The sequence below is a fragment of the Leopardus geoffroyi genome, chromosome C1, assembly GCF_018350155.1.
Source record: "Leopardus geoffroyi isolate Oge1 chromosome C1, O.geoffroyi_Oge1_pat1.0, whole genome shotgun sequence".
NCBI classification, from domain to species: Eukaryota; Metazoa; Chordata; class Mammalia; order Carnivora; family Felidae; genus Leopardus; species Leopardus geoffroyi.
The window spans coordinates 23,395,969-23,408,843 of NC_059328.1; the positions used below are offsets into that span (position 1 = coordinate 23,395,969).

Here is a 12,875-nt window from a genome sequence, read left to right on the forward strand (position 1 = left end):
GAAACATTTAAAAGCTCTTCAGAAAGACCACACACGCTTCATTTTGAGGACTGGAATGGGATTGCCATTCTAAAAACAGCTAATGAAAATCAAAATGCTCTGGAGATTCTCTAACGTCAAAGGATAGAAGGAGCAAAGGCTTACTTCAAAGAACTTCTGGATGACGTAATTTCCGAACACATCCACCATTAGCTGGTAAGCGGCCTGGAGGATTTCATTGAAGACAAGCTGGCGTTCAGCTGGTGTGGCTCGCTCTAGTTTTAGCTGAATGAATCTGAAGTACAAAAGAAATGGCAATCCTAGCATCTCAGGAAGACTTGGGGAAATAAGGATTAGCTCAATTTATATAAAGTATCGGTTCTGAAACTGTGTGTGTGTGCATACATGGGCACACACACACAAGTGTTATTTAAATGAATTACTTGAAGGGCGCCTGGGTGGCTCAGTTGGTTAAGTGTCCGACTCTTGATTTCGGCTCAGGTCATGAGCTCACGGTTCTTGGGTTCGAGGCCCAACATCGTGCTCCTTGCTGACAGTGGGGGGAGCCTGCTTGGGATTCTCTCTCTCCCCCCACCTTCCTCTGCCCCTCGCTCTCTCCCTCTCAAAATAAACTGAAACAAGGAGGGGGTCAGGAAAAGAGAGGGGGTTGAAGGTAGACAGAACACAGGGAGAACCCTACCTGACTTTTTCCTTTAGAAACGAGTCCCACATCAATAAACTGAGAGCTTACAGCCCTTACTGTCTTCTTTAAACTCATGCTAATACAAAGCAGTAGTCAGTCATGACGCGGAAGAGTTGTTATTTATGCCTGCAAATGTCTTCTGAAGTAGTAACTACTCAGTTTCATTTTTCAGGTTCAGGTGACTATGTAAGAAAAACCATGTTGTCTCTCAACCTGGTCTATAAGATCCAAATACAAGAAATCGCCCAGTCGCAAGATGGCAGAACTCAAAGAGGAGGTGGATTCTTTAGAAGCTGTTTCAGTGGGCACAGAGAGCAAGAAAGAGACATGGAGACAAACGGGAAGGAAGGACGGATGATGTCACCATAATTAGGCTTCTTCCCCAGGACCAGGGTGGTCCCTTTCTGTGAAGCCCACTGGAACAGCCAAACAGGAGAAGTAAACTCTGTGTTTTATATGGCAGCTTCCTTCTTCCCTCTCACCTCTATGCAGACTCTCTCACGTCTACAGAGCGGAACAACAAAGAAAAATGGTGGAGCTATCTTACTCCTGAGCAGGAGAAATCCAAACTTGTATGTGAATAATGTCTCTTTAAGAACTAGACCCTTAATAGTGATTAAAATAGCAAAAGTGTGGGGACGCCAAGTGTCCAGCTCTTGATTTCAATTCAGGTCACGATCTCATGGTTCATGAGTTCAAGCCCTGCATCGGGCTCCACCCTCACAGCCCAGAGCCTGCTTAGGATTCTTTCTCTCCCTCTCGCTCTGCCCCTCCCCCATGCACTTCCTCTCAAAATATATAAACTTAAAAAAACAAACAGTAGCAAAAGCATGCATATATCTTTGTGTTAGTGTTTCTGTTCCTTAAATTACAGGTCATCTGTAAGGTTCCCATGAATTCGGAACACCACAATAAGGTAAAAAGGTTTGTTTTCAGCATGTGATCCAGATTACTAAACGGCTCTTTTCAATCACCCGGATATCTAGTGATTCTCACATCTACATCCCTCTGAAATATATAATGGGAAGCACACAAAAAGGCAAACTTTCGATTGCTTTATGGCAATTTACTAGTGTCTACCTTATCTGAGGCACGGAATTTAAGGCATTAAGATTTCAGTTACCTTAAGTGCCAAAGCCAAGTCCTCACCTGGACCCATGCTGGTCTTGGGAAAACTCCATTATATGCCCAGCAATCTCCCGCAGTTGTAAATTGGGGTACCGGTTATTTCGAAAATCTTCCAGAAGCCTGCTCCTGCCAGAGGGCATGACATCAGACATTCCATATCGCAACCGGGAGGAAGAAAACAGGGTGCTGCTGGGACTGAAGAGACTGGAGGCACTGCTCGCGCTGCGGTACTTGGCTTCAGCGCCTGGAGCAGCAGAGATGTATCTTCCACTGCCATTTGTGAGTCCTCCTGTTGGTTACAGAACAGGAGAACTCAAGACTCGCTCTTAAGGAATTTTGTTTATGAGAGGAAAAAGCATCCCACACATGAAAGCCTGCATCATTTCTGATTTTGCTTCAATTCTGTTGCTTTCATGTTAAGATTCAATTCCATTCATGCCACAGTTTTTGTAAGGCCAACTCACCAAAGTAGAAAGAAATTTCTACTCAGTACAAAGACTGAGAGGGGGACGCTTTTGTCCACCGACAGGGCACTGCTAACGATAGACAGTGCAGCCCCTCATAAGTAAAACGACCGGGGAAGTGCCTGCCCTGTGAACCAGCACTTGAGCACCAGAAATCCGAAAACACAACGCACAGAGACCTCAGTGGTTTTCTGCTATGAGCTCTGGGGAGACTCCTGCCATCAGTGGAATGATCCCACTCCCACCGGAAGCCCTTCCTCTAAAAAGGAAAAGGAAAGAAGAAAACAAACCAGAGTACCCAGACTGGTCTGTTTTATATAAAGAGCCTCCGAAAAAGCTTTCAAAGAATGGTTTTGCCACTAAACAGAAATCTGAAAATCACTGAGGCACCCCAGGCCGAGGAGGAGACACAAGGAGTCGGAAAAAAGGACATATGCTTCGCAATGGAAGGTTTTCAAGTTCTGCATCCGGAACGGGCAGCTCTTAGCACCTTCCAGTGGGGCACAGGCTGAAATGACTGCGACAGCGACAATTCTCCTGCCGCTGATACTGTGGTTTGAACTGGCAACACGGGAATAATAACTGTGAAGCCCTAGAGATAAAATAAAGACCAAAGGCTTATCAAAATGTAAAGCAGACTAATAAATTATTATGAGTAAAATAATATTAAATAAATAAATAAATAAATAAATAATTATGAGTATATTTTTTTTCAATATTCTTACTGGTTGTTTCTTAACTTTAGACTACACTATAAAAAAAGATGGGTTAAAAAAAAAAAAGCCCTTTTTGTGTGTCATTTTACCTCACTCCTTTTAAACCAAAAGGCAAAGTAAGTAAGAAACACCATAAAAGTCACAAAGAACACAGAGGAAAAACAACTCAGGATCTGTGAGAAAAGTCACGCAGCGTGAACTGTCCATTAACATCTTCACGAGATGTTAATGAACGTCTGCTCTGGAGTTTAGTGGCAGCTACAAAAAGATAACCAGCTTGGATTTCCCCACAGATTTCCAGGGCTCGGCTTCAAAGGCCTGGATCCCACAGAAAGTAACAGGACCAAAAGGAAAAGGCTTGATGTTACAATCTGCGAAACATTTACTGAGCATCTGTCCGATGCTAGGCACTACGCTAGAAGTGTTTCATACACACTTTCCACTGAATTCTCACTGTTATTTTCGACAAGGAGTTTTAAACTACCATGTATGTACCAGATGACTAAGGTGAAATGCTCACCCAAAGATACAAAACCCAAGATGATCATGGCTACAATGTTACAGAACTCGACTCTAGAATAAGTGCCCTTGCAGCCATGTGAGACTCATTTTCAGACTCAGTTATATCAAGTTTTCTTGTTCTAAAGGACTCTTTGAGGAAAGAAAAGAGAGAAGGTTTATAAGAATAGAGAAGGGCAAGGAGCCACACATGGCTGTTCTTTATTCCATTTCAGAAACAATTCTTTCTTCCCTGTCCTGAGACTGGGGAGAAATGGACAAAGAGGTGAAAATCAAGTTAAGTCAGTGGCAGTCCTACAGAGTGTGGGAACAGCAAGGAACATGCTTCAGAAGAAAGAATGGCATACACAGAATTCCGAAAATAATTTAAAGATATTTTAGGAACCTGGTCACTAACAAAGGTACTTAGGGGAAAATAGTAAGTCAACAGAGAAACAGAACCAATCTCCTAAAAAAGCCATCCAGATATGGATGACAAGTATAAGGAAACCTGAACGGTAACTGGCAAATTGCAATTAACGCAGAGTGGATGGCCTCCAGAGTTAAAACTGGAAGAGGACCCAGTCAGAGGGGAACCCCACAGATCTTCGATCTCTGAGAGGCCAACCAGGTTCCACAATAAGTATGAGGGAAAAATGTTCTCAGGCTTAATTAAGTAAAGGGAAAAGAAACAATTTTGAAATAGACCAGAGCACTCTGTTCTTAAGCAGGCCTGACCTCTGGGGAAACTGGTTAACCAGAGCATAATATGCTGGGTTATCAGAGACCCACTGACCCAGGAAAGAGAAACATACAACTCCAGCTTATTCAAACCATCCTGTCCCACCAAAAAGGGGAGAAAAAAACTGAGAAGCCCTTGTGAAGTTGGAGATCACTAAAACAGCCCCAACCACAGGACTACAGAACACTTCCCTCCCCCAACAGCTCACAACATTACCAAAAGCCTATTTATAGCAGTCCTGTTTACCTAGCACATCATACCCAGCTCTCAAGAAAAAATTACAAGACATACAAAAAGTCAAACAACACAATGTAAAGAGAAAGAGTAGGAATCAGAGACATACAAGGCAGGGATACTAAAGTTACCAGACTGGGAATTTTTTTTTCCCCAGAATGGGAATTTAAAACAACTACAATGCATCTGCCATGGGCTCTAACAGATAAAGTAGGCAGCATCCACGAACAGATGGGCAACGCAAGCAGAGATGGAAATCCTAAGAACCAAAAAGAGATGTTAGCAATAAAAAACGCTGTGACCAAAATGAAGAATTCTTTGATGGGCTTGTTAGTAGACGAGGCACAGATGAGGGAAGAATCTCTGGGCTAGAGGAAGTATCAACAGAATCCCCAAAAACCTAAAAGTAAAGAGAATAAAGACTCAGAAAACCAGAATCAAATTATCTGAGGACAATTACAAAAGGTGTAACATACACATAATGGGAAGATCAGAAGGAGAAGAAAAAGAAACAGAAAAAATATCAGGAACAACCACCACCAAGAATTTCTCCAAATTAACGTCAGACACCAAGCCACGGATCCAGGAACTTGGCAAACACTAAACAGGATAAATGCCCCCAAAACTACACCTCCACACATCATCTTCAAGTTATAGAAAATCAAAGATAAAGGGGGGGGGGGAACACTGAAAGAAGCCAGAGTGGGGGGAAACACCTTACCTAAAAAGGAACAGAGATAATTACATCTCACTCCGCCTCAAAAAGCACACAGGCAAGAATAGAGTGGAGTAAAATATGTAAAGTTCTGAGAGAAGAAAACCCACAAATCTAGAACTCCATATCCTGCAAAATTGTGCTTCACAAGAGCAAAGGAGAAATAGACTTTCTCGGGCAAACAAACACTGAGGGAATAGGCTGCCAGTAGATCTACCTTGCAAGAAATCTTTAAAAAAAAAAAAAAAAAAAGTTCTTTGGAGAAGAGTAAAAATAAGTTCTTTGCAGAGAAGTAAAAAATAATATAGGTCAGAAACTGATCTATATAAAGAAAGGAAGAGCATCAAAAAAGGAATAGGTGAAGGTAACAAAAACTTTCATTTCTATTCTTAGTTGATAACAGTCTGTTCAAAATAATAATAGCAACAATGCATTCAGTGAACGCTTATGCTTAGATATGTGAAATGCTGGGTATGCTCATATGTAAGTGAAATGAGTAACAGCACTGAAACAAGGGACAGAAGAAAGGAACTGGGATTTTATTATTGTAAGGTACTCACAGTACACGTCAAGTGGTATAACCTTATTTGAAAGTGAGCCTGCATCAGTTATAAATGACAGAAAAAGAGTGGAAGACAACACAGGAACAAAGAACAAAGGCAACAAATAGAAAACAGAAACAAACATCGGAGATATTGATCCAACTGTATCAATAATCCCTTTAAATGTCAAAGGTCTAATTGCAGCAATTAAGATTGTCAGAGTAGGTGAAAAAAGCATGACCCAACTAGATGTCGTCTACAAGAAATCAACTTTAAAAATGAAGATGCATACAGATAAAAAGTAAATGGATGGAAAAACTAGACTGCGCTAAACTAAATTAGTACGTACTTCAGTTGTTTTCTACAAGTATATGAAAAGGTTTTCTGCCAGCAGCCATCTAGTTTTCCACCCTCTTGCTATCTGGAATGTTCTCTTTCATTTGCTTTTTGTACTCACACATCTAATACTGTGATCTAATTCTACTGGGTAAAACCCCGCCTTCTTCACCTTTAAAGAAAAATTCCCAAGGCCCCCAACATCTAGCTCTGTGTTTAATACAGGCAAGGCAACACCACTCACCAAAATGTTTATAAGTTCTCCCCAACCAAACCACTCCCTAATACTAATACCACAGTCAGCTAGCCCTAAATTAAAATAAGCCTAAAATGAATTATCTTCAGTGCATATGACTGAGTCCAAAATTAGTTAATTTTCACATGGTTAATTTTACAGAAAACAAGTCACTTTCAAAGAACTAAGTGAGCAATCACAAAACACTCCATTACCTTTTAGAATGGAGAAGCATGAAAAGGCACACCCATGACTAGTAAACAATCTGAAATTAGTACGAGTTACTGAACAATAAATTAGAAACATCTCTTGCAGTTCAGGCAGGGACAGAGAAAACCATCTTGTGTCTGAACTTTGCTTTTCTTAAAGGACTAAGTACCTACAACCCTGAATTTAAAGAACAGCAAGAGGGGCGCCTGGGTGGCGCAGTCGGTTGAGCGACCGACTTCAGCCAGGTCACGATCTCGCGGTCCGTGAGTTAAGCCCCGCGTCGGGCTCTGGGCTGATGGCTCAGAGCCTGGAGCCTGTTTCCGATTCTGTGTCTCCCTCTCTCTCTGCCCCTCCCCCATTCATGCTCTGTCTCTCTCTGTCCCAAAAATAAATAAACATTGAAAAAAAATAATAAAAAAAAAAATAATAAAAAAAAAATAAAAATAAAGAACAGCAAGAATTCATTTTAAGAAGATAGGAATTCTATCATGACATAATACTAAACGCTTATATTTTTTTGCCCCGGACAGATAGATCATGAACTTTTGAGTTCACTTTTGCTACATCTCAACACTGTGGGAATCAACAAGCACAGTACTCCTCTTCCAGGGCACGTGAAAAGGCTGGGAGTTGTCAACCGTGTACATTATAATAAATTACATCTGCTACTTCTCAATGCCTAGAGTTTAAAAGTGGCACCATCTGGGGATTATGGAGAAAACCGTAAGCATGAAGAAGCAGCTTAGGAAACGCAGAGACGGGTGCAGAATGGAGAGGTCTACGGGTAGGCAGGACATGAAACTGTTTAGGTAAGAATCAGACCTCTGGGGCACTCATCTCCACATGCCTTACTTTTTCTCGCTGAGGTAGAGATGAAATTTATTAGAGATGAGTGCTTTAGGTACCAGCAAGAGCCTAAAGGCTTCATCTTACCCACACGGAAGCCACAAATGAGGATTGTAAGTCTAACTGTTAATAATAATATTATCAAAAGCAATATTAATAACTACAAAAGCAGTATTTTAAAATTGAGAAATATAACACATGCTAAGACAAAGTAAATATTTTCAACATCTGACTTGCTCGGGGTCATAAAAAACTTATTTGAATTACTAAACACGCATATACACCTATGCACATTTATGGATGGGAGAGATGGGAGGGAGAGACAGAGAGAAACGGGTAGGAGATTTTACTTAAGACATTTCCACCCTATGCCAACAAATTTGACAACTCAGATGGAACAAATTCCTAGAAAGTCACCAATTACCAAAACTGACTCAAGAAGAAATGGAAAATCTGACCCTGTAAGACCTAAATAGAAACTGAGCTAGTAAGCTAGTAATAGAGCTCCTTCCCACAAGTACAAGTAAACACCCAGGCCAGGATGGTTTCAGTGTTGACTTTTATCAAAAGTTTAAAGAAATAATATCAGTACTCCACAAATTCTTCCAGAAAAAAGAGGGGGGTGGTACATTTCCTAACCTATGTTATGAGGTCAATATCACCATGATAACAAGTCAAACAAAGAAAGGAAAATGACAGATATCCTTCATGAATATAGATGCAAAACTCCTCAACAAAAATATTAGCCAACTCCAACATGACCAAGTGGAGTTTATCCCTGCAATGCCAGCATGGATTAACATCCAAAAATTATTAATGTGGCATACAGTATTCACAGAATAAAAGATAAAAACCACATAATCATCAATAAACATAGAAAAAGCATTTAACAAAACCCAAAACCCATTCATAGCAGAACTCTTAAACTCAGAACAGAAGTTAACCTGATAAGGGGCATCTATGAAAAACATACAATGATCATACTTAAGAGGAAAAGAGTAACACTTCATCCTCACCATCAGGAACAAGGCAAGGATGTGTGCTCTCATCTACTGTATTTAACACAGTGCTGGAGGTTCTAGACGATCACACAAGAAAAGGAAATAAAAGGCATCCAGACTGGAAAACTCTTGTTTGTTTGTCTGTTTATTGGGAAACTCTTTATTCACAAGTGACATGACCCTATATATAGAGTATTGTAAGGAATCCATCCAAATCTATTACGGCTAATTAATAAATATGGCAAGTGCGCAGAATACAAGATCAATATACAAAAATCAACTGCATTTCTATAAACAAGCGGCAAACAATCCAAAACCAAACCTAGAATACAATTCCATTCACAATACCGTAAGAAAAATAGAATCTGTAGAAACAAATTTAACAAAAGACACGTAAGACCTGTTCACTGGAAACTTCAAAACTTTACTGGGGAAACTGGTGCACGCAAAAAGATGAACTTCCACCCTGGGCAATATCACAAAATTAACTCAAAATGGATGACAGACTTAACTGTAAGAGCTAAAACAAAAACATTTCTAGAACAAAAAAGGAGAAAATCTTTAAGACCGTGAGTTGGGCAAAGATTTCTTCTGAACCAGAAAGCATGAAAAACTGGACCTCATCGAAATTATATACTGCACTTCAAAAGAGGCTATTTAAAAAATGAAAAGACAAGGGGACCTGATTGGCTCAGTCGTTTAAGCCTCCGACTTCGGCTCAGGTCATGATCTCATGGTTCCTGAGTTCGACCCCTGCATCGGACTCTGTGCTGACAGCTAGGAGCCTGGGGCCTGCTTCGGATTCTGTGTCCCCCTCTCTCTATCCCCCACCCCCCCCCCTCGCACCCTGTCTCTCTCTTCTCTCTCAAAAATAAATAAACATTAAAGAAACAATTTTTTTTAAATGAAAAGACAAGCAAGAAACCAGAGGAAACTACATGCAAGGCAGGTATCTAATGAAGGACTTCTATCCAGGAATATAAAAAGGAGTTTCTACAGGAATTCCAGGAATTCCTACAACTCAATAAGAAGACAAACAATCCAAATTTTTAAAAATAGGAGCAGACATCACACCAAAGATATACACATAGTTAATAAACACATGAAATGACGCTCAACATGACTGGTCATAAGGGAAACGGAAATTAAAACCACAATGGCATACTGTTTCAAGTCCACTAGAAGAGCTTTTTAAATAAGAAAAGCACAACATTGGTGAGGATATAGAGAAACTGGAGCCCTCATACACTGCTGATGGGAATGTAAAATGTGTACCAACTTGGAAAACAATCTGGCACTTTCTCAAAAGGTTTAACATAAAACTAAAACACAATTCAGCAATTCTACTAGAAGAGAAATAAAAACATGTGACCAAAGAAAGACCTGCATGCAAACATTCACAGCAGAATAATCTCCAGAAGCCAAAACCTGTAATCAACAAAATCCTTCAACTGTGAATGGTTAGACAAAATGTGGCATATCCATAAAAAAGAAGACAATTTGGTAGTAAAATGAAACAAACGACTGACACACACAAGATCATGGATTAAATCTCAAAAACATGAGGAGTAGGAGGGACGACCCACCGTGAGAAGGGAAGAAGCCAAACAAACGAGATCACATACTGTACAGTTCCATTTATACGAAATGTTCAGAAAAGGCAAATTTAAAAACAGAAAGTAGACCAGTGGTTGACAGGGGCTAAGGGTGTGAATGCTAACAGATTAACTGTAATTGGTCTTGAGAAATCTTACCGAGGGGATGACAATGTTCTAAAATCGATTTATGGTGATGGTTGCACAATTCAGAAAGTTACTAAAAATCAATGAATTATACACCTGAAATGGGTGAATTTTATGATATGTAAAATATAACTCAATAAAGTTGTGTCCTTAAGAAAAGAATATTGGTCTTTAAACAATGGGTAATGGAAAAAAGCATTTAAGAGTCTCATGTAGGGGAACCTGGGTGGCTCAATAGGTTGAGCGTCCAACTTCAGCTCGGGTCATGATCTCATGGTGCTTGAGTTCGAGTCCCACGTTGGGCTATGCTGCTGTCAGGTGGGAGCCTGCCTTGGTTCCTCTGTCCCTGCCCTCTCTCTGCCTCTCCCCCACTCATGCTCTCAGGCGTGTGTGCGCTCTCTCTCTCAAAAATAAACATTAAAAAAAGAAAAGAGTCTTGGGGGCGCCTGGGTGGCTCAGTTGGTTAAGCAGCTGACTTCAGCTCAGGTCATGATCTCACAGCTTGTGAGTTCGAGCCTCGCATCAGGGCTCTGAGCTGTCACCACAGAGCCTGAAGCCTCCTTTGGATCCTGTGTCTCCCCCTCTCTCTTCCCCTCCTCCACTTGCTCTCTCTCTCTCTCTCAAAAATAAATAAACATTAAAAAAAAATTTTTAGGAGTCTTACATTAGTTAAGTCTTACTAACAAATGATTATTGAATAAATAATGAGGAAAAAAAAACTAAGTAAACTAAGCAGGTCATTGATCATTTTGATAGTATCCTAACACACGTGGCTTCGGGGAAGAAGTATGAAAATATCATGGAGAAAAGACCCACACTGGGAAAACGAGAGATATACAGGCTGGCATGCACATTCAAACACTTGCTAGCTGTGTGTTATTATGAAAGTCACCAGACCGTGCTGAGTTTAATTTTCCCTGTGTCTAACAGTTATGTGAGCATTTAACACAATGGATGCAAATGCACAGCATGGCGGTTAGTGACCCAAGAACTAATGGCCGGTGTCAGCAGGGCAGCGGTGTCAGTAGAAACTCTACTAGGTGTGGCCCAACATGTATTTGGTAAAGAAATGTCAAGTTTCCGGCACCAAAATGTCTTTAAGGACCTCTGTATGGACACCGTTAGAAACCAATTCCCAGGGCACCTGGGTGGCTCGGTCAGTTAAGTGAGCGTCTGACTTCGGCTCAGGTCAGGATCTCGCAGTTCTGGAGTTGGATCCCCACATCAGGCTCTGCACTGACCATGCAGAGCCTGCTTGGGATATATTCTCTCTCTCTTTCTCTCTCTCTCTCTGCCCTTCCCCCACTTGGGCACTCTTTCTCTCTCAAAATGAACAAATAAACTGGGAAGGGGAGGGGAGGGGAAGGGAGGAAAGGAAAAAAGAAAAGAAAATTAAGAAAATTAAGAAAAGGAAAGGAAAGGAAAGGAAAGGAAAGGAAAGGAAAGAAAAGAAAAGAAAAGAAAAGAAAAGAAAAGAAAAGAAAAGAAAAGAAAAGAAAAGAAAAGAAAAGAAAAGAAAGCAATTCCCACACCTCTGTTTTGTCTAGGTTAGGACTAAAGCATAGGACAACCCTTCTGTCAAGCAAACAGACCGAGCAGAGGCAAAGCTCTACCGATCAAGACACAAAGTTCCTCAGGAATGACATGTATGGTTTACACAGCACGCATAGCAATGAAAGTCCAATGCGAACACATACAACTAAGTTGCTTAAATGAGGTAAACTGTTTCAAAAGGGAAGATACGTTTAAAAATAAAGCCAGGTGGGCAGCAGGAGTCCTTAAAATGAGAAATGACTCACACCAACAGTTATTGCCTACCTCACAGGGGAAACACAATTAAGAAGGATTTAATTGCAGATATACTGGAAAGAGGAAAGGCACCATGCACCCAAGTATTGTTTCCAGCCCCATTTTCAAACACCAAGAACCACAGCACCTAGTTCAGAGGCTGACAGAGCCAACCTGTAGCTAAAGCCCACAGGACAAATCTGGCCTGCCACCTATTTTTATAAATAAAGTCTGACTGCATGAGAGCTACACATTCATTTACATTTTGTTTGTGGCCAATTTTGTACCTCACAACAGAGTTGAATACTTACTACAGAGGCCACCTGACCTGCAAGCCTAAAATATTTACCATCTGTCTCTTAACCAAAAAAACTGTTAAATTAAAAAAAACAAAAAAAAAAAGGGGCCACCTGGGTGGCTCCATCGGTTAAGCATCCAACTTCGACTCGGGTCACAATCTCACAGTTCATGGGTTCAAGCCCCACATCAGGCTCTCCACCGTCAGCCCGGAGCCTGCTGTGGATCCTCTGTCTCCCTCTCTCCCTGCCCCTCCCCCACTCCCTCACTCTCTCTCAAAAATAAACAAACGTTGAAAACAATTTTTTTTTAGTAAAGTAAAAATGTTTGTAGATTTAGTTTCTTTACTACAAATGTCAGATTATTAGCTGACATGGTTCAAATGTTTAACTCGAGGAATTAAAAAGAGAGACTTTCTGGACGTGATGAAAACACTGGTTTAAAAGATACCCTGGGTATGTCAAGGGCCAGGACATGCACACTGACAGTGCAGGCTTCGGGGCCGAAGAGGTTTGACACTAAATCTCTTCAGAGAATGCGAAGACCTAGGCAAGATATTTAAGGCAGTTTCCTCACTTTGTATCATGGGCAAAATACCTAATCCCTGCCTGAGTCATATGTACAGCACCCAAAACCATTAATAGCAGCCAATAATAACCACTAAGCGTTAGCTCCTTCCATCTATATACTAAACTGGGA

General features: G+C 40.8%; 1 protein-coding gene across 25 annotated transcripts in view; it reads right to left on the minus strand.

The window, feature by feature from the left end:
• Positions 1 to 12,875, minus strand: part of PUM1 (pumilio RNA binding family member 1) — a 135,281-nt gene that overhangs the window by 19,973 nt on the left and 102,433 nt on the right. For all 25 annotated transcript variants that reach the window (XM_045476423.1, XM_045476417.1, XM_045476432.1 and 22 more), the window contains 2 exons: positions 1,832 to 2,099; positions 145 to 274 (listed from right to left, as the gene is read on the minus strand). In XM_045476423.1, coding sequence (XP_045332379.1) covers positions 145 to 274; positions 1,832 to 2,099 — 398 coding nt within the window. The remainder of the gene's footprint in view (positions 1 to 144; positions 275 to 1,831; positions 2,100 to 12,875) is intronic.